The following is a 21973-nucleotide window of genomic DNA, read 5'->3' on the forward strand; positions in this document are numbered from 1 at the left end:
GCTCATGAGTAGGATAATGAAGGGATAGGAATGTTTTGGAAAGGATGATTACAAGGGAAGAAAGTATATTCTTGCCAGTGGACATCATATGATTCAAGGTAAGAAGAGGTGAAAAAGCAGTGGGCACTCAGAGAATGTGAGAGTCCAGACTGAGCAGAGTGGCAGGCTGAGCAGTGGGGGAGCTTAGTATAGGAAGGGGGTGGGGGGCAGACTGCAGACAGATAGCCTCTGATGTCAGACTCCGGACAGGGATGGAACGCGGTCGTCAAAACAGGGCTTAGGACAATTGCTCTGATAACTATATGCTCAACAGCTGGGAGGGGAAACTAAAGGACAATTAAGAAACTCCTGTAACAGTTTAAACATGAACTAGTAAGGGCTGGAAAAAGGTAACAGAAGGGCTAAATTTAAACGACAATCCTATGCTGAGTGATCTCAAGCCTAAAAAAGTGGAACAATTTCAGAAACAATGATGTAAGCCGTAAGTCCTCAGCATGATTAATTTGGGGATTGTATATACACTTAACTGTGTCTCCAAAATTCATCCATTCCTTCAAGGAGACAAAGCATTATTCCCATGTAACTTGATAAGCATCTTGTAAAAAGAACCATTTGCTATGAACATTCTAAAATGTGCACGTTTACCACAGAAATATTTCAGGGTGTAGAATCTCCTGGTGTCAAATTTATAAATGTAACATTACATAAACCAGAACTTCATGATCTCCCTGTGCATCTCTGTAACAGTATTTATGTCAATGTACACACTGTCACCTCAAAAAAAATCTGCTCTAGTGATTAGAATATTGAGAAAATATAAGCTATGCTTTACCTCATATGCCATATACCACAATGTTCAGACTTTAAAAGTTGGAGCATACAAATCATTAAACTATCAGCTGTCAATTCTACCAGAGTCTTACAACATGATTTTTAAATTCCTCGTATCTTTCAGGAAGACTACACAAGATGGGCTTGCAGAGCAGTATAGAACGAATAGCTGAAAAACTGCACAACTTTCAGTTTTACAGACCAGACTAATTACATTTGCCCTAAATACTTTTTAGATTCCATCCCTAAAAAATTTGAGCAAACTTTAAACCATATTCAAAAGTGACAAAAACTGTAGTTTAGAAAAACTCCTCTAATATAACTAGATTTTGAAGACAAAAGCATCACCATCTTCAAATAAACATCCAATGTTCATGGATCAAAGACAATATGTTAGGATAGTAATACTTCTCAAATTCACTGAGAGACTCAACATTATCCTCATCAAAACTCCAGCTGATTTCTTTGCAAAATTTGACACTTGCATTCATATGGAAATGCAAGAACCCAGAATAGCCAAACAATCTTGAAAAAGAAAAATAAAGTTGGAGAATTCACACTTTCCAATTTTAAAACTCACTACAAAGCTACAGTAATCAAGACAATGTGGTACTGGCATAAGGACAGAAGTAGCAATGAAACAAAACTGAGAGTCCAGAAATAAACCCTCACGCTTACATTCAAGTGATTTTCAGCAAGGGTGCTAAGAATTCAATGGCGAAAGAATAGTCTATGCAACGAATGGGGCTGGGACAACTGGATATTCGCATGCTAAAGAACAAAGCTGGATCCTTACCTCTCAACATATACAAAAATTTGAGTATATACAACATATACTCAAAATAAATCAAAGAACTCAATGTAAAAGCTAAAACTATAAAACTCTTAGAAAAAAATATAGACATAAAACTGTGTGATCCTGGATTAGGCAATGGTGTCAGATACCATACCAAAAACGCAAGCAACAGAAGAAAAAACAGACAAACTGGATTTCATCAAAATTAAAAACTGGCCAGGCATGGTGGCTCATGCCTATATTCCCAGCATTTTAAGAGGCCAAGGCAAGAGGTTCACTTGAGCCCAGGAGTTTGAGATCAGCTTAGGTAACATGGAGAATCCCCGTCTCTATAAAAAAATTTTAAAATTAAACAGGCATGGCGGCACACGAGTAGTACCAGCTATTCGAGAGGCTGAGATGGGAGGATCACTTGAACCTGGGAGTTCAAGGCTGCAGTGAACTGTGATCACGCCACTGCACCCCAGCCTGGGGGACAGAGTGAAATCTTGTCTCTACAAAAAAAAAAATTGTTTAAACTTTTGTGCTTCAAGGTCACAATTAAGAAAGTAAAGACCACCCATGGAATGGGAGAAAACATTTGCTAGTCAGATCTGGTAAGGAACTTATATCTTGAATATACTGTATAAAGAACTCTTACAACTCAATAATAAAAAGACAAATAAGCCAATTAAAAATGGGCAAAAGATCCAAATAGACATTACTCTAAAAAAGAAAAACAAGTAGCTAACAAACACAAGAAAAGATACTCCACATATCATTAGGTATCAAGGAAATACAAATCAAAAACAGAATGAGATACTGCTTTATACCCACTGGGATGGCTATAATCAAAAAGACAGATAGTAACAAGTGCTGCCAAAGATGTAGAGAAATTCAAATCCTCATACACTGCTGTTGGGAATATTAAATTGTGTAGCCACTCTGGAAAAGTCTGTCAGCTCCTCAAAAAGCTAAACATAGAGTTACCATATGATCCAGCAATTCCACTCCTAGGAGCATACCCAAGAGAAATAAAAACATACGAGCACATAAAAATTTGTACAGAAATGTTCATAGCAGCATTATTTATATAAGACAAAAACTAGAAACAAACTAAATACGCATAAACTGATGAATGGATTAATAAAATGTGGTATATCTATATAATGGAATATTATTTGGTAATAAAAAGAAATGAAATACTGATACATGCTACAGCATGGATGAACTTTGAAAAGAGCATGCTAAGCAAAAGAAGCCAGTCACAAAAGACCACATATTGTATTCCATTTATATGAAAGATTAGTGGGTGTAGGGAATAGGAAGTGACTGCTAATGGGAACAGAAACAGGGGGATGATGAAAATGTTCTAAAATTGATTGTGGCAATGGTTGCACAACTCCACGAATATACTAAAACTTAATGAATTGCATACTTTTAATAGGTGAATTGTATGGCATGTAAATTCTATCTCAATAAAGATTTTAAAAAGAGAATCACTATTTTCACACTTCAAATAGGTGCATTTTATTGTATGTAAAGTATACCTTCATAAAGTTAACTTATAATCATTTCCTAAAGCCATTCCAATAAGCAGAGTATACAAGTGATAATAAACACAATGTCCAGGAAGCCTGACAACGCTGTCTCCCATTTTGCTCTACTCCATGTATATAAGTACATTACCCTTCTACAAATGCATCCAGTTTAGCCAGTTCATCAGACAAGCCAACCAGGACATCCAGTGTGCCAACCTGAAAGGGAAATATAGCATTCTGTTACTTAGGTTTTATCGTTTTTTTTTAATAAGATGATACATCTTGACTTGAAGGTCCCATAAATCTCAGGCTGCCGTATTTTATTTCATAATGTGCTAGTGTGGTTAAAAGACGTTTGCCAGACATTTCAAAGCTATTTACATGTACAGGATAATCCTCTAATTCATGGGTACAAGCAGCATTTAAGATGTGACGACTTCTCAAAGACAGGCCTGTGCTCGCACTGTTCACTGACAGTCGGTCATTTGAAGTCCTGCTTTATGACATGGGCTCTCAAGCAGGAGGTCCATGGATGTGCATTAGAGGGTCGGTCTGTAAGTGAATTTGTATGCAAAACTATGCATAAATGAGCATGTTTTGGAGGAAATATCCTGTCTCGAAAGCATCCGTAACTCCAAAAATATTAAGAAATGGTAATTTTAAGTATTTCTTCAATGAATGTTGCCTATGACTGCCTCACTTAGTTAACCAGCAAAATGTAAACATCATGATCTTTCCATTCTTTACAAAAGTTCAGTCAACTGATTACTGGCAGCCTGTTTCGCTTTGAGGCTACTAGAATCTTTAATAAATGTTAAACAGATTGTCTAGATTAAATAACCAGGTTAGATTGACAAGTATGATTAGGTAGGTACTATGGTAATATATATACAATGTTAACACAATATGAATTTAATAACAGAAAAATTCACTATATTTAAGAATATATATAAGATTTTCCACTTCTGAAAATATTTGTGAATGTAATATATCAAATATTTTCATAATATTTCTCATTATTTATAAAATAACAAAAAAGTCTAAATAGAAAAAGATACTATTTCATTTTGGCAGTTTAGTCCTAAAATTTCAAAAAATAAGATACATTTTAAATTATGCCAATTGCTAGAGAGGAGGTTTTCTTCTAAAAGAAAGTGGGTGTCTCATTTCTACTAAAAGAAAGAATGGACCCTCCCTGATGATGAACTCATACACTCTTGCACAGTGCCACTTCACCTTTAAGTCAGGAATGTTGAACTTGGAAGTGACAGCAAGATTATTGTTCTTTGTAGTAGCAGCATGCAGTTTCTCCCATGTTTGCTGGCAGGTTTTCTCCCCAGGAGCAGATATAAGCCAGAACTCAGTCATGTTTGTTACCAGGTATTCCTTCAGAAATCAAGAGACTCTGAAATGGACAACAAACAAACAAAAAAATACACTTAATATCATTTGTTTCTAAAGTGTTTCAGAGTCACAGGATAAGTGATAAAATATAACCTGTTTCAAAATTAATCAAAATTAATACCAGCATACCATCCCAAGCAAAGCCAAATTTACTTACCTGGAAGTAAATCCATCTCAATGGTAAAAGGTGATTTATTTATGATACAAGGAAAAAAAGAAAATAAAAACTTAATACTGGAAAGTACCTAATTTTAAAAAATTATAAAACAACCTCAGAATGGGAATTATTCAGAAGTGGGATTATCCAAAATATCAGCCACCAATAGTTTCATTCAACCAAAGAAGTTGGACAGTCACAAATTTATAGGTTTATCTTAAACTTTTAAAACATACACCCAAAATAGGAAATTTTAAAAAATATATAACTTGTGCATTTGAGAAAGACTTTAGTTGAATTAACACATTTGAACAGTAGTCACCAAATCTCAAATCCTTGCTGTATTACTAAGTTGCCATCAAACATTTACAAATTTGTAAAAAAAAAAAAAAAGAAAAACAACAAAAAGAAAAACTTGCCCATCTGCCTGATTATTTTAAAATACCAACATTATTAGATCTGAGTGAGAGAAAGGCTGCGGATCTCCCTTTCCAAACAGTCCCATTAAGATACATTTAATCCTCTTCTACAATCTTTTTTCCTCCTCCTCCTCTTCCCCTCCCCATACACGCACAGGGGCAAAAAAGTACAGGGACAAATCTATTCAGAATCTAAGTAGGTAAAGCACACAAACACAAAATAACTTATAAAAATTAAAATACTACAGTATCATTATTTCCAATTTAATGTGTCTTCATAAGAGCCACCTTTCTACTCTCACTATTCATTTAACTTCTCCTGAAACTGGGATTCCATGCCTATAAATTAAATAAAAATTTCTTACAGAGAAGTGGTCCTGAGAACAAAATCAGATAACGAATGTAAAAAAAACTTTGAAAATGTTAATTTCCTTTAAAATGTGAAGTATTATTAATCATAATGGACTTTCCCAATTTCAGTAGCCCATTTTAATTAAAGTAATCCTACCTACTCATTATAATACCATTTAAAATGAACTTAACATAGATGCCATCCCATGTACCTGTTATTTTTTCTAATTATTGTTTATAGAGCATCTACCATATACAAAGTACTGCTCTAGATGTTTTGTACATTATCATCTCAATTAATCTTCCCAACACCTCAATTAGATAAATAACATCTTCCCATTTGCACATAAGAAACTGAAAATACAGAGAGGTTAAACTGGTATAAAATATAGTAGCATTAAATGAGTATCTCAAGAAATTGTCCTTTACAATGACTTTTCTAACATTACTAACAAAGTTACACTTTTATCAGCTTTTAGTGATGAAGATCTACACTTAGAGCACCAAGCTCTAATGGGGCCAAAGATAAGCTTTGATTTAAAAGCAAAAGCAAAATCTTCATTAGTCTGCCTGAGAAACTTCAAATATTAAAATTTAGGACTATTGTTATTATATATTACATATTATTATCATACTACCCATATTCTTTTCCAACCTGATTTTTTTCAATCTATTTTTAGAATTATCCATGGTGATCCATGTGTAGTTCACTCATTTTAATTGCTACATGGTATCCCATTATATGAATAAACTAAAATTTATTATCTATATTTTCCCTGGAAGGACTGTTAAACTGTTTTTACTTTTTTCCTATTATAAACAATTCCACTGTGAACAACTTTGTACATGTCTCTGTTTTTGTGATAGTTTCTCTAGGACAGATGGGAGTAAACTACCTGAATTGCAGGGTATGATCCTGTGGTACATTGTTTTCAAAGATGAAGGCAACATGTCTTTCCATGCCCCTATGCAATGTGACTGCCACTCCTTCCATCAAAAGGTGGAGCTGGCCTTGAGATTTGCTCTGACAAATAAAATGCATGGAAGCCACCCTTGTGTTGGTTCAGGTCCCGGACATCAATTTCCACTTCTGTTTTTAGACCACTGCCCTCAGACTACTACATGAGTAAGCCAGTCTAGCTAGCCTACTGGAAGAGAAGAGGCCACATGGCAGAGAAACCAATGAGCAAAAACTGCCAGCCGTGTGAGTGAGACCATCTTGAACCTTCCAGCCCAACCAATCTCCCAGCTGAATGCAGCTGCCTCAATGAGCCCAGGCAAAACATATAGAGGGACCACCCTGACAACTCACAGAATAAGGAGAAATAAGAAATCACTGTTTTAAGCCACTAAGTTTGGGGGTGGTTTGTTATGCAGCATGACAAAACTGACACAGACCAATGTCAACTCTATTGAGTATTCCCAAACCATTCTCCAAAGCCCATTACCAATCTAAGTTCCCACTCGCAGAATAAGAACTTCTACTCCAAGTTAAAAAGACACACAATGGTATATATTGTTCATCATTATATACTTACAAAAAATACAAAAACATGCATAGGAGAAAGAAGCTTCAGTTTTATATAGAAGATTTTTTATTTAAGTCTTGGGCAAATATGGCAAAACGTTAATACTAAATCTGGGTTGTGGGTAGATGGATGTCTATTAATCTGTAGTATTTGAATTTTTCTATCTGAAACATTTCAAAATTAAATATTTTTAGAACTGTTACAAGAATGTACTTCATTTATAAGTTAAAATATAACACTGCATAGCAAATTTATAAAAAATAAAATTTTAGTGAATTTTCAAATGCTACATTCAGAGAATAATCTAGTTACCAAATTCATCCTCCAAGCACAACTTCTCTGTTTTACCTCTAGCAGAAATGCTTTCTAGTCTGTTTACAATCTATTATGATCAAGTATTAATATTTGAACACAAACCTTTTTGAAGTTTGGGGATTTTTTCTTAAAAAGTATTTTGGGGTCAATATATTCAACAATTCTAATTGTATAATACTGCAAGGGCAGGAGCTCAGGTTACACCTATACTAACTCCAGAACCCATCTCAGGAAGTTGCTTTTTAAAATAAATTCCTGATGAAATACTGTGGGTCTATCTCCTGCCTCCTTGTCATTCTGTTTGCTCTCCACTGCACCCTGGATCGCTTCACCCAAGATGCTCCAACACTTGCTATTCTTTTCACTTTCCTTTGGCCACTTCAGCCTTGGCTATTTCCCTATCTCTGATATCCTCCAGCTAATACTCTTATACTTACCAAATCTAGATTTTTTTTTTTTTAAGAGAAACAGGAGAAAAGAATCTAGTTTTTTTAGCCCAAACACCAATCACAAGGCTACCCTGAACTTTAAAATTCCAAGTTTATTAGAGAATCCAACAGCATCTCTAAACCTTTTTTAGTAATCCAGATCTTCTAAGTGATGGCAGTTCTTGAAAAATTGAGGTTTTATTATAATTATTTTATACAAGTGGCTCTGTTAAAGTATATTTGACACATTTTTATACCTTCTCACATTTTATACCCAAAATGGCAGCTAATGAAATCAATTGTTAAATTCTTCCTGATGATAGTGTTATATTATCTAAACTGCGGCTTCTTCAAAGACTGTAATAATATGAGCTATTACAGTAGATGTCACTATCATACCATTTAGAGTTCCAGACAACCTTTTTAACCAAAATCTTTTCTAAAGGATTTCAAGAAACAGGAAAGAGGACCCAATTTCTCTGTAAATAATACCTGCCCTATCTACTTCACTGAGCTTTTATTGAGATCAAAAGAAATACCATTATGATAAATTCTAAACAAAACTATAGTCCAGAAATGTCTGGGAAAATTAAAGAACATTCTCTAATTCTAGCTTTTAACTGGAGCCCTCTGAAGAGCCTAAGTGTTGGGAGATGAGGAGAAAAGAAGAGGTGCCTTCTGTTTGGCACTGTGCTTTTAACTGTTTATCCAGTATCTTATTTAATTCTCATGACAACCCCATGAGATAGGGCGTAATACCCACAGAGGTTAGGAGTTTACCTAAGGTCACACAACTGGTGGATGGGATTCAAACCTAGTTGTGTTTGACTTTAAAGGCCACACTGTCTCTATTGTGCCATGCCAGGAGAAAAGAACGTTCTGCACTCAGGTGCACCTGAACTCTGCTATGCCAACAGACATCCGCGTGTAAGCTCGAACACCTTTACCCTACGTTTAATTCCAGGCTCAGAGCACCCTATAGGTCCAATTCATTCTGCTGGATAAAGGGTTCTGAGCCTCACTTCCTTTCCCTTTTCATTCAGGATTGTCACAGTTTCTAAAACAGCACCACCCAGCACCTAAACGTGTCCTTCCTCCTAGAAAGAACAATGATTACTCCAAACAAAAAGACCAAAAATTAGAGATTCAAGGGGCCTGCCAGGTCACAGAGGAAAGAACACAAACTCTGGAGTCTCACAACTTAACACCCTAACTCTACCCCCTTTCCAGTTTCCTCATTTGTATAAAGTGGAAATTACACACATCTCTTCAACACAGCTGTTGGAAGGAAGGAATAAAATAATGTACCAAGATCTTCCCTTTTCCATTCGGCCACCTTTCCTAGGGGTGACTATATTTATTAGCTGCTGCCTCACCCCATCCTACCTCCCAAGGCCCTCCCCAGTGCCGCAGGTGGGAAATATCCTGTTTACTTATACCTAATAAGTGCCACTATTATACACTTACCATGCTATCCTCATATGTATAATGTATCTTCCTCCTCACCTTACTGGGAAATCCTGAAGGGCTAGACTCATCTCCTTCTCTGTGAAACCCTAAGATCCAGCATACACAATGCCTTGTAACAGCAGGGACTTAATAATAAATGCTTGTTGGATGAATAAATGAAATGCAAATGTAACAGTGACCCTGAAGCACTCAAAGCGCCTGATTAGAGGAAAAAAGGCAGGCCAAGAAAAATATTCAAATCATATTTTTAAAGTGTTTTTATTAATTTTTTTTATTTAGAGTCTTTCAGGAAACAAATGCTTATTTTACAGTAGTTTATAAATTAAAAATTGGTAAAGTTGCAGTTTCCTAAGTAAACCTCTGTGTTTCATTTCAATGGTGAAGACAGTCAAAAAATATAAAAGAGAGGGCTTGAGAAAGAACCTATCTGTACTGCAGGCAAAGCCTACTGCCTCAGTTCTTCCACCCATAGTCAAAGCAAACTAACTCTAACAAGAGCCTGATGGGAAAAACAAGGTACTTAAGTACCTAAGAAGGAATGGAAGAACTGCCCACAACAGCATCAATAAATCTTTCGCAAAATCTGTTTTTTCCAACTTTAAGCAATGTCCACTGTCAACCTGTCACTTACACAAGTCACACACAAAAAATTTCTCCTTGGAACTGAGTAACAATTTAAGCTTAGTTCCAAACAAAATGTATCTCTGCAGATGAATATGTATGCTTTTGGGGGTCAGAAGATGAAATCCATGTTGCTAAACACATTTCCTCTTTCTCCCTGCTGCAAGGAAAAAAATTTTTCAAAATTGGTGGCCACTAGTTATCAACTCACCAAGACTCTGGACTCGTCTACCTCCTTCACTGCTTCAAATAACTTCCATTTTTATTCCTAATTATTTTCCTTTGTTTAATCTTGTATACTGAAAGTCAGGCATAAATGTAAGCAAATCATATGCTGAGCAGAGGAGAAAATTATTAAAAAGGCACATCGATTTAAATGTTGGCATTCCTCAAGACTCAGATCCAGGTATGCCCCTCTGTGTGTGTGTGTATACAGATATCTCTTGTATGAAGATATCTCTTGATGATCTCCTCTACACTTGAGGCAATCCAGTCTAGACGCCAGGCACTTCCCCAAATTTGTATCTCCAGCCCAGGCCCCTCTGCAGCATCTACAGTTGTACCCAACCAGTATCCACATCTGACTACGAGACATTTCCACTTGGATGTTTCAAAAGCAGCTAAAACCCAACACTTCTAGTAAAATTCGTCACCTCTTCCCAATATGTGGTCCTACTCCAGTGTCCCCAGAGTGAGCACAGCTGTGCCCCTGCAGCAGTAGACAATTTGGATTGTCAAATGTTCTCAAGAAAGCAGCCAACTTACCGGGCACTTTCTTCTGACCAGGACCAGGCAAAGCACTTCATGTATATTAATTCATTTAGTGGTAAAAAACCAACCCTATTAGAGGGGTAGTATTTATCCTGCTTGGAGTTTGTTGAGCTTCTTGAATCTGTGCTTACAGTTTTCATCAAATCTGAAAATTTTCTCAGCCATTATTTTTCCTCAAAAAAGTTGTTTTGTTCCCCCTCTTCCTTCTTTTGAGACAAAAATCACATGTATGTTAAACCATTTGATGTTGTCCCACAGGTCACTGAGTTTTCGTTCTTTTTTAGTTGTTTTTCTCTGTGCTTTAGTTTGGACGGTCTCTTGCTATATCTTCTAGTTTACTAACCTTTCCTTCAGAGTATCTAATCTGCTATTCTTCTCATCCAGTGAATGCCTCCCTTCAGATGTACTTTTCTGCTTTAAGTTCTATTTTTTAAAATCTTCCATTTCTTTCATTATGTTCATGTTTTCTGTTAAATCACTGAGCATATTTATAATCCACAATGTTACACTTGGATTCTGCTGTCTTTCTTTTAAGAGTGTTTTGTTTCAGTACTTTGTTCTGGCAAGCAGTTGTGTAAGGATCAACTTGATCCACTCAAGGCTTGTTTTAAAACCTTGCTAGGATGGGTCTAAGGCTTTACTCTAGAGCTAATTTAGTTCCTATTACTAAGGTCTGACCTTTTGGGGATGCTACTGAATGCCCCATGTATTCAATAAGGTTTCTCCCCCTATCTGGTCAGAATTCAAATGCCTCCCAGCCCTGTGAGCTCTGGCAATTGTTCAAATTAAAGCTCTCTGGTCATTCTCCCTTAGACCTCCTGCAGAGATCCCTACGTAGGTTTCCAGTGTTTATTTCTCCGCCTAGCTCCCTCTCTCTGCCAATCTGACCTGCAAATCGCAGCCACACAAGCATTCCCCAAAATCTCATTTCCTCAACTCAGCAAGACCAACTTGCTCTGCTTGGATTTCCCTTCCTAAACCATGTTCCTAAAACATGCAGAATGTCTATAGGGAGAAAGCCAGAGGGATTATACAACTAACTTCGTTTGTTTCCTTTCTCTCAATTCTCATATTGCCTGTTGCCCACTGTCTGTGGAAGCAGTCTTTCATATATCTTGTCCAAGTCTGTGGCAGTTTACGGAGGGAAAGCAAGTCTGGTATCAGTTACTCCCTTATAGCCAGAAATTGAAGTCTCGCCTAGTTTTGTTGTATTATTCATGAGTTTTTCATTTTGCTAGCTAATTAGTGTTTGTTTCTATATAAGGATTCAGCTACAACCTCCCAGCCTCTCTCAACCCTATGTTTCAACATTTAATAGAAAAAGGATTAACAACAATGAACACCAAAAATTTAACACATCTAGGCTAAAAGACTGAAGTAATACTGTGTTTGTGAAGAATGGAGCACAACAGCAAACAGGCACTGCCTTAGTAATAAGGGAGAAAAAGATCAATTTTGTTTAAAAAAAAAATAAAATATATGCAGCTTGACTAAATGAATATCTTCAACATTCATATAAATGCCAATGATTTACAAATGTACAGCATGTTATCTTGATAGGTAAAATAAAAAGTCATTTAAAAGCATTAATAAAGCTATGGTAATTTGTCATCATTAATAAAATATCTAAAATATATTTTAGATATATTACATCGTCTATATCTAAAATACTCATATACACATGAGATCCCAAGAAAATTCTATGAATTAAAAAAAAAAAAAGGCAATTTCTGGAATGCAATTTGGCAATATTTATCAAAAGCCATAAAAACTATGGCTATGCCAACTTTAAGAAAGGATATAGGTATAGACATTAAATCAGCAGCCCCCAACCTTTTTGGCACCATGGACCAGTTTCATGGAAGATAATTTTTCCACAGACAGTGGCTGGGGTGGGAGGGGGGATGGCTTCAGGATGATTCAAGCACATTACATTTATCGTGCAGTCAAACCTCTCTGCTAATGATAATCTGTATTTGCAGCCACTCCCCAGCGCTCGCATCACCACCTCAGCTCCACCTCAGCTCATCAGGCATTAGATTCTCACGAGGAGCACGCAACCTAGATCCTTCGCATGCACAGTTTACAGTAGGGTTTGTGCTCCTATGGGAATTTAATGCCCCCTCTGCTGATCTGACAGGAGGAGGAGCTTATGCAGTGATGTGAGCAATGAGGAGTGGCTGCAAATACAGATGAAGCTTCACTTGCTTACTGCCGCTCACCTCCTGCTGTGTAGCCCAGTTCCTAACAGGCCACGGATCAGTAACAGTCTGTGGCTCATGGGTTGGGGACCTCAGCATTAAACTATAAAAAATCTGTTGATGATTGCCTCTTGGGAGGAGATTATGAATGTTTACTTTCATTCTTTCTATATATTGTTATTCTCTAATTTTTAAATAATGAACTACTACTACATGTAAACACACACAAAAAAAAACATACCCCTATGAGGGCAGTATCTTCATACTTGAAAATATTGAAAAGTTCTGAGACCATTAAATGACATCATGACAAAGAACCCTGGAGATAATACAAAAGAGAAGGGCAAAGCCAGTTAAAAGCAGCTATGTCTGAAGCATGAGATCAAGATTGGTAAAGAGCCTTTTTATCTCACTTGGAGTTACGGCCAGAGAAAACCTAAATGCCAACTTCAGGAAGCACGGTGTAATGGCCAGAGCACTGCACTGAGAATACAAAGACTTGGAATCTAATCTCAGTTCTGCATATCATTGTCTGCATAAACTTCTTCATTTGTAAAATGAGAGGATTGGATTATGACATCTGGAATCCTTTTCTGCTCCTATACTCATTCCCTGAATCTATACTGAGTGAGGCCCAGGAGTCTTTTTTCCTATTTTCTTATTAAGCCCCTCAAGTAATTCAGTCAAATTTCAGAACCACTATACTAAAATAGGCATTTCTAAGATTATATAGTGAGTTCAATGTTATAAGAAATGGCAATACTCTTTAATAAGAGGGTTAAATGCCATAGTGTCATTAACAAGAACCACACAGTAATACAGAAATGATTTTTGAGGCCGGGCGTGGTGGCTCACGCCTGTAATCCTAGCACTCTGGGAGGCCGAGGTGGGTGGATCGCTTGAGCTCAGGAGTTCAAGACCAGCCTGAGCAAGAGCGAGACCCCATCTCTACAAAAAATAGAAAGAAATGATCTGGACAGCTAAAATTATATATATAGAAAAAAATTAGCCGGGCATGGTGGCGCATCCCTGTGTAGTCCCAGCTACTCGGGAGGCTGAGGCAGAAGGATTGCTTGAGCCCGGGAGTTTGAGGTTGCTGTGAGCTAGGCTGACGCTACGGCACTCTAGCCCGGGGAACACAGCGAGACTCTGTCTCAAAAAAAAAAAAAAAAAAAAAAAGAAATGATTTTTGCTTGGTAGAGCTTAGAAACCTTGAATATATCAATGCACTTTTTGCAAGCTTTCAATGGCAACTTACAAACTTAAAAAATAAGTGAATAGCGATATGAAATCAAGTATAGAACAAAATGAAATCTGGGTAAACTCTTACTTTGCTCAAGAAATACACAATTTTATTTAATTTATGAAGAGCAGAATATAAAGGATATAAATGCCCTAAGTAACAGGTGGCTTTGTGACCACAGTGTAGAGTCCTAATTAATGCCCAAGACTTTTCCTCAAAAAGCTTTTCCTCACCAGTTGACAGAAGGCTAAATAATTCACAAAAGGTGTGTGCCCCTACTCCTGCTTCTTTATGGAAATAAAGCTCAAATCTGCCACTTTTCATAGTCATCACTGCTAGTGTCCTGGTCTGGGTTTTCCTGCCTCATACTCACAATGCTCCCGAACTCGCTTTACCCACCTTGGCTTCAGGCTTGCCCTCTGTTCTCTTACCTACTCTGCCTCTGCTCAGTCCATTTTACACAAAATCTCTTTCTTCCTGTTTATACCAACTGAGGCTTCTCTTAACAAAATAATTCCCCCAACTAAGCCCATCCATGCACCAAACCCATGAATATAATCCCAACTATTTCTTCCTCAACCCACATGTCCATTTAAACTCAAGTAATTAACTGCATTAAAGCAGATATCTATTTCATGTTCTGTCACACATCTCTTATTTGACTGTAATTGTTTTCCATTTAGGGTCGTATCATTCATCTCACAAAATGTTTTAGGTGCTTAAGTCCCCAGATCTGTGGTAGGCTCTGAGAAGCAAAACAAATAAAATGTAGTCCCTGTCCTCAAGGAGCTTACTCTGGATTGTAAGGTGGCAGGTCTACATGGGCAGATAGGTCTGTGTGTGCATGGAGGGATGAGGAGACCACGCAGATGCCAAGAAAGAAAACAAATCTCAGCAGAATACAGTGGAAGCACAAGGGAAACACTCATCAAATTTTTAAAACATTTCTGTCTCCTCTGCAATAAGTGCGCTGCTAAAAAAAAAAAAAAAAAAAGCAGTAACAATTCTTCTTCAACAAGGAATGAAGAAAAAGTGGGAGGAAAGGAGAAAAGATAGGTAAACCTGGGTCCAAAGCTCTGGAACTGTTTATTTACTTTATCTCCCACTTTTGGTAGTTTGAAGGCTGTGGATTATTTTCCTACCACAATTGAGTTGAAAATAAAATAAAAACGATAAAGCAATAACTATTACAACAGTGCAAAAGGTGGGAGCGATAAGCCTGAACAGGAGATCTGCTAGCACGACTTCTGTAAATGGAAAATACGAGTCTGACCCAAGATAGGGGCGACCACAGAAAACAGTACAGTACTCCACTAAGAGCTCCAACACTTAACTGATTTTAATGCTTTCAAGAAACCAATACTGTAGTCTCTGAAATGCAATCACCTTTCACAGTAAATTAAATTGCACAATAAATTAATCCTGAAAGGTGGTCTACATGCAAAACAACTTCCTTTTCAGTCCTTGAAAATGCCAACTTTACTAATGTGGCTTATTTGAACAAGCACAGGAAGACAGTGGCACGCCTTAGATCTATCAGTGAAGTATCACACAGCCTTCCTAATGTACACATCAACTTTTAACAAAATTGATTCATTCATTTTAAAAAGTTGCCACATCCTACCCTAGAAATCAACTATTAACCCCATACAAATAAAAAGAATAACTGTTTCCTTTTTGAATGTAAAAATTCTATTCTTCAGCACAGAAACATCTTAATTGGGATTGTGAGGGGGGCTTGCTCACAATATAACTTGTTTAAATGTTTCCAATAACTAAAAAGAGGATTTTACCTTGCAAGGAATACTTCCATGATTCATATGTAATGAGATTATAAAACTGTCAGAACATATACCTTCAGTTAAATAAATCTTAATTTTTGCATGGCCGGGCGTGGTGGCTCACGCCTGTAATCCTAGCACTCTGGGAGGCCGAGGTGGGCGGATCGTTTGAGCTCAGGAGTTCGAGACCAGCCTGAGCAAGAGCGAGACCCCATCTCTACTAAAAATAGAAAGAAATTATATGGACAGCTAAAAATATATATAGAAAAAATTAGCCGGGCATGGTGGCTCATGCCTGTAGTCCCAGCTACTCGGGAGGCTGAGACAGGAGGATCGCTTGAGCTCAGGAGTTTGAGGTTGCTGTGAGCTAGGCTGACGCCACGGCACTCACTCTAGCCTGGGCAACAGAGTGAGACTCTGTCTCAAAAAAAAAAAAAAAAAAAATCTTAATTTTTGCATGTTTTGTTTTCAACTGAAACAATACTTTATAAATGCTCTATAATCCTATTGAAGACTACCTGAATTTCTTTTTTTTTTTTTTTCTTGAGACAGAGTCTCACTCTGTTGCCCGGGCTAGAGTGTCTTAGCATCAGCCTAGCTCATAGCAACCTCAAACTCCTGGGCTCAAGCAATGCTTCTACCTCAGCCTCCCGAGTAGCTGGGACTACAGGCATACACCACCATGCCCGGCTGATTTTTTCTATATATATTTTTAGTTGTCCGTATAATTTCTTTCTGTTTTTAGTAGAGACAGGGTCTCACTCTTGCTCAGGCTGGTCTCGAACTCCTGAGCTCAAACAGTCCACCCGCCTCAGCCTCCCAGAGTGCTAGGATTACAGGTGTGAGCCACAGTGCCCGCCTGACTACCTGAATTTCATGCCATACATATACTTAAATATGAAAGGCAATTTAATCTTTAACAGATGTATTTTATAAGCAACTAGCATCTTTTTATTCCATAATTAGCTAGAAATTAATTTATGAAAGCAAAGCCCTACTTTTACACGGATAATTGTAACAAAATCTGGAAATATGTTTGGGGGGCTTGGGGAGGTAATAACACATAATACAAGGATGGAAAATTTCTAGAAATTTCTGGTAAAGCTGTCTGAATTGGCAGGAGGGCACTGTAGTACACTTATTACTGAAAGTAATCATGAGAACCTTCTCAGCTTCCAGAGACTCCCTTTCCACACAGAAAACTCAGCAGTGACCCAGAGAGCAAACAATTCCTTCCATGCCAGGGGATTCCCTGAATCTACACTCATGCCTCCCAAGACACTACTTCCCTTTTCTTTTGGGATGGCAGTTTATAATAGTGACTGGACCACAATACCACATTCTGCTAGAAGGTGATGATATCTCTAATACAATGTATTCCAGCCTGAAATGCATCAATTTGAAGACTTAAGATAGGCTAATTTTCCCCAGCTCACGGTTCTAGTAAGCATGAGATTCTCTCTACTGGTAACAACCACTGCTTATTGAATATGTACCATGTTCTGTGTCCAGTGATAAGCACTTCTACATGCTAAGCAATTCTGCACTTAAATTTCTTCAAAGTAGATGTTATCATCACCCCCACCTGCAGATGAAGGAACAGTTAATGAAATTACATGCCCCAAGTCACACAGCTAGTGACTACATTTTATTGGGACTGAGGTGAGCCCATTTGAGTTATTCATGCAGTTTTTGCAAAAGACAAGTTCCTCAAAGAAATATTAGAATGTAGTTTCTGTGGTTTTGTACTAAAGGAGTTACATTAAAACATCAAAAACTGAATTTTAAATGACTTGAATTCAATTATATGCTAATTTATTAAAATACTATTCTTAACCTCAGTATCCCCAACAAACAACATCTGACCAAAAAGTAAATGATGACAACACACGCATGTTTTGCAACCAAATGGAACCCCTCTCCTCCAGGAGTTTGGACACGTATGGGAACATTTTCAGTTGTTCGAATGTGGGGGTTACTAAGCAGCATTTAGTAGATGGGGACTAAACAAGGGATAGTCTTGTCCAAAATGCCAATGGTACCCATGCAGAAACCCTAAACTATAGGAAGGCTCAAAAGAAAGCCTTTCATAGTAAAGTTAATCCACCTGTTACCTAAATTTACAAATAACTTCCTATTCATTAACAGCCTGTTTAAAATACCTTAGAAGATATTAACTTCTATAAAACACCATTTTTGGATTTAGTTGGCATTTTATTTTCAAACACATACACACACACACACACACACACACACACAGTTCAGACATATAGTTAATGCTGTCTTTTTGCCCCTGGTATAACCAAAGCAGCTCTCCTCCACTGCCTACCTCGTTCATTTTTGAACTCAATAAATATATAGCACATTTGCACAATGGTAGAATATTAGAAGTAGATCTCCCACTGGAAAAGAATTTTGTTTCATTATCAAGAATACAGTTTGAAATTTCTGGTTCCAAGGATCACTTGTGTCAGTAGGAAATTTTAGACTGCCCTGGTTCATTTCATTGCCTGAGTCCTTTCCAAGGGTACTATGCTAATGGTTTCTACTATGTCTTAAAAACACTGATGAACTGAAAATCTAACACGAATTACTTTATAAATAAAATGATAAATAATTCCACATCCAAAGAGTGAAAAAGATGTCTCCCACAGATAGATCAGAATGCATACTAGAGCAAAATTTACGTAGGCGGTACTTAGTCAAAACTGTAGTTACTCCTAAGCAGAATCAAGTTCAGAAGGAAGACTTACTTCTTAGGGGCTAGCAGACTTACAAGGAGACCCTTTTGCAAATGTTTATTTTGGCAGTCCAGTCTTGCTCTTTAGCCAATGGAATTATTTCACAAGTTATGACAATAATCACAGAATCAGATTCCTGACACCCAAAAGTTTCTTTTTAATTGTAAAAACTAATGTACATAAGGCTCCTAAGACTAATATATAAAAAAATAAAAATGAGTACTTTCTGCCCAGTTTTAAAAGCTGAATTACACTACCTAGCTCTCAGCATTTAGTGAGATCCTGACTACTGTTTCTTTAGATTTTATCTAGTCCCTGCAAGGTATACCAGAAGAGAAAAAGATCCGGTAGTTCTGAGACACAACCCTGAGGCTCGGTCTTCAGCACAATTTGAGACCCACTTGTTGCCAAAGAACTGTGATTGACAACCTGAGCACTTTCAGTTCACCTTTTTTGCTCATAATCTCCTCTAGCTGAACTGTAAATCCAATAGCTTTACCCAAGATTATAAAGAATCAGTTTCAAAAGTATAGAGCACCATTGCCAAATCCCTTTGAAACTGTCCTGCTAGAAAAAGTCCACTAAAAGTGCTAAATCAAAGATTACGATGCATTTCAAAAAACTTATCCTTCTCTCTAGATGTGACTGTGGTAAGTACTGTGTAGGTAATCAGGAGGAACAATACATCAGCAGTCAGAAAACTGTCGAAGTCACACCACAGTAACTTAGACAAATCACTTTACCTCTCTGTTTCTAGTTCCCAGGGTCTACAATTCTAGATAGGTTCCTATCCGTACAATGAATACCATTTTCATCTACTGTCTTTCAAAGACCTGTGAGAACAAAATAAACATGAAAAATAATTGATCCCTCCCTGTAACCAACTATATTTCAGTGAAAGATGTTCTGAAATAGATGGCATTACAAAAGGATAAATTTGAAAGGTCAAAACAAATTTTTGCAAAGAAGCCTCTCCTATTTACTTCAAGACTACTAGGGGTGGAGGTAGTTACAACTACGCTCAGTGAAGGGTGCAAACAGAATCTAATCATTCTTTCCCTTCCCCAAATCCGTATTACCTCTAGAGGTGAGTACAGGTAAACATTCTCCTTAAGTCTTCAGTGGAGAGGGAAGGTTTTCTGTCTTCAAATTCTTCAGTGGATTACAATGCCCTGCCACCGCGCACGTACACACACACACACACACACACACACACACGCTGGTCTTCCCTCATTCACTTGGGCCACTCTCGATGTTCTCTTCTCCACAAAATTATACTTTTAAAAGCCATAGTCTGACTCACGCCACTGCCTATGACCTGGCTTCCCTTTGCTTTTAGGATATTATAAATGCCCTGCTGGGCCTGACCCCAGCTTTCCCTACTTGTCTCTGTCACACCATTCCCTTCCGGCTTCAGCCATGTTAGCCCTCCTATAACTTCTTGAAAGCTTTATTCCTCCTCATATCTCAGGGCCTTGACTGATGCTGTTCTCTCAGCCTGGAATGTTCTTTTCACTCACACCTTCACATCTTCTTTTCAGATCTCAGGTCAAAAGTTATATCCTCAGCAATGCCTTCTTTGAATCTTCCATAATGGTCATGACCCTGGTAAACTCTTTCACACAACTCTCTGCTATTCCTTCAAAGCACATTTCACACTTGCATGATTATTATGAAAATCCATCTCCTCCACTTGACTGTATGCTGTGAGGGCAGAGACCCTATTTCCTAAACCCTAGCATCACAACAATAACTGATACATAGTTTGCACTCAATACATCTTAGTTTAATAAATAAGGTAAATGAATATTATTCAAAAGTCCTTGCTACCTGACCTCAACTTTATTTCTCACTTCTCCACAATGCAATCCACCACAAATCTAGACTTTTGCTCCCTCCAGAAACCCTCTTCTCCCTTCATCTTCAGGCTTTCAAATCCTGTGTCTTTCCCTGCCTGTAAAGTTATCCCCATTTCTCTCAATCTGTTTAAATCCCACAGGCTTGCCAAGACTCAGTTTTCTTTCCTCCAGGCTGTTTTTCCATAGTGCCAGTTCATACATCTGTCCTTGTTCCACGCTTTCAAAGCACTTCACATTCTCTTTCTGATAATTATATATAACTTTATAGTACTTTAATGTGTTCTGTGTGTGACTTTTCTCCCCAACATTGGTGCAAACTCCTAAGGCTGTGTACACCCCACTCCTCCACTCCCCGAGCAATACAAAATATTTCATTTTTCCCTAACATATCAGATTTTTCCTCTGAAAAGAATATTAGCTCCCTCTTTCCTCCTGTTTCTCGGATAATTCAATTTGCCTCATGCGACTCTCTCCCAAGTTCCCTTTCAGGGTTTTTTCTTCTTTTTGCCTATCCTTCCCCCATTTTAATAAATCGTTGCGTTCTCTAGATTCCTGTTCCTTCCTCTTCCTAGAAGGACCATGCATCCTCTGGGAGGATCCCCTGCCTGCAGTAAGGGCTCCTAGGCCCTTTAAACTGCCTTCCCCTTAATCCCACACAAGCGCGTACACCAGTGAAGGCTCTTGCGCTGGCTGTGACCTCACACACACCACCCCAGAGCCTCACCTGGGCCACTCTCTCACCTTTCATCCCCCTCGATCAGGCGGCGTGGATTCACTGTGACCCCTCCCCAAGAAGAAAGGTCCCGGACCGCTGCGTCTCTCCTTCCTGCCTCTGTCATTGAGTACCCCCAGGGCTCGTTCTCTTTTTCCCTCTTTCCTCTTCCTTAGGGACGGAACCTAGGCCCCAGGCTGCAGTGAAGCGGCGCCGAGAAATCAGACACAGCTACCCGGCCAGCTCCAACGCCACGGCCTGGGCCCCCGCGCCCGCCCCCATCCCTCCCAGGCGGCGACCGCAGCGCAAGCTTCGGCCTGGCCAGGACTCCCCATCCGGGAGGGCCATCGCTCACTGACCCAGAAAGGTGTCAAACGAGGAAGTGGCAGCAGCAACAGGTACGGAGGCAGACAGCCTGGCAGACGTTAACGGCTCAGCGCTCCATCCCTCCCCGACCTAAGCTCCGGCCTCACGGCTTCCTCGACCCCAGCGCCCACAGCGCAAGTCACGTGCCAGCCGGAACAGTCAGCTGACAGTGGCGCGCGCCGCTCCGCCCACGCGCGCGCCACTGCGCAGCCGCAGCCGCTACCGGCCTCCGGAGAGGGGCGGGGCTGGGAGGCTCCGGGAGTGGATGGGGGGCTGGGGAGGCGGGGCCGTTCCGGGGAGGGTGGGGTCTGCCGCTGCTCGCAGTGTGGCGGGCGGCGTGTCGTGGGCCACGTGGGAACGTCATCGCCACCATGCCTAACGAGACCCCAGTGCAGGTTTCTGCGGATCAGACTTTGTCTCCAGCCTCCTACACGGGCTTCTCCACTCGGGGTTTTTCT

The 21973-nt window shown here is 38.7% G+C and overlaps 1 protein-coding gene across 2 annotated transcripts in view; it reads right to left on the minus strand.

The window, feature by feature from the left end:
* The window catches only part of ATP6V1C1 (ATPase H+ transporting V1 subunit C1), a 41726-nt gene extending 20083 nt beyond the window's left edge, over positions 1 to 21643 (minus strand). The window contains exons 1-3 of one of the 2 annotated variants that reach the window (XM_069466162.1): positions 21509 to 21643; positions 4384 to 4552; positions 3296 to 3363 (exon numbers count right to left, since the gene is read on the minus strand). In XM_069466162.1, coding sequence (XP_069322263.1) covers positions 3296 to 3363; positions 4384 to 4515 — 200 coding nt within the window. In that variant the 5' untranslated portion in view covers positions 4516 to 4552; positions 21509 to 21643. Of the gene's footprint in view, positions 1 to 3295; positions 3364 to 4383; positions 4553 to 21178; positions 21408 to 21508 lie in introns of those variants that run through there. The other variant, XM_069466163.1, reaches the window with a different exon arrangement.
* Positions 21644 to 21973: the final 330 nt, after the last annotated feature.

The sequence above is a fragment of the Eulemur rufifrons genome, chromosome 3 (assembly GCF_041146395.1).
Source record: "Eulemur rufifrons isolate Redbay chromosome 3, OSU_ERuf_1, whole genome shotgun sequence".
Classification (NCBI taxonomy): Eukaryota; Metazoa; Chordata; class Mammalia; order Primates; family Lemuridae; genus Eulemur; species Eulemur rufifrons.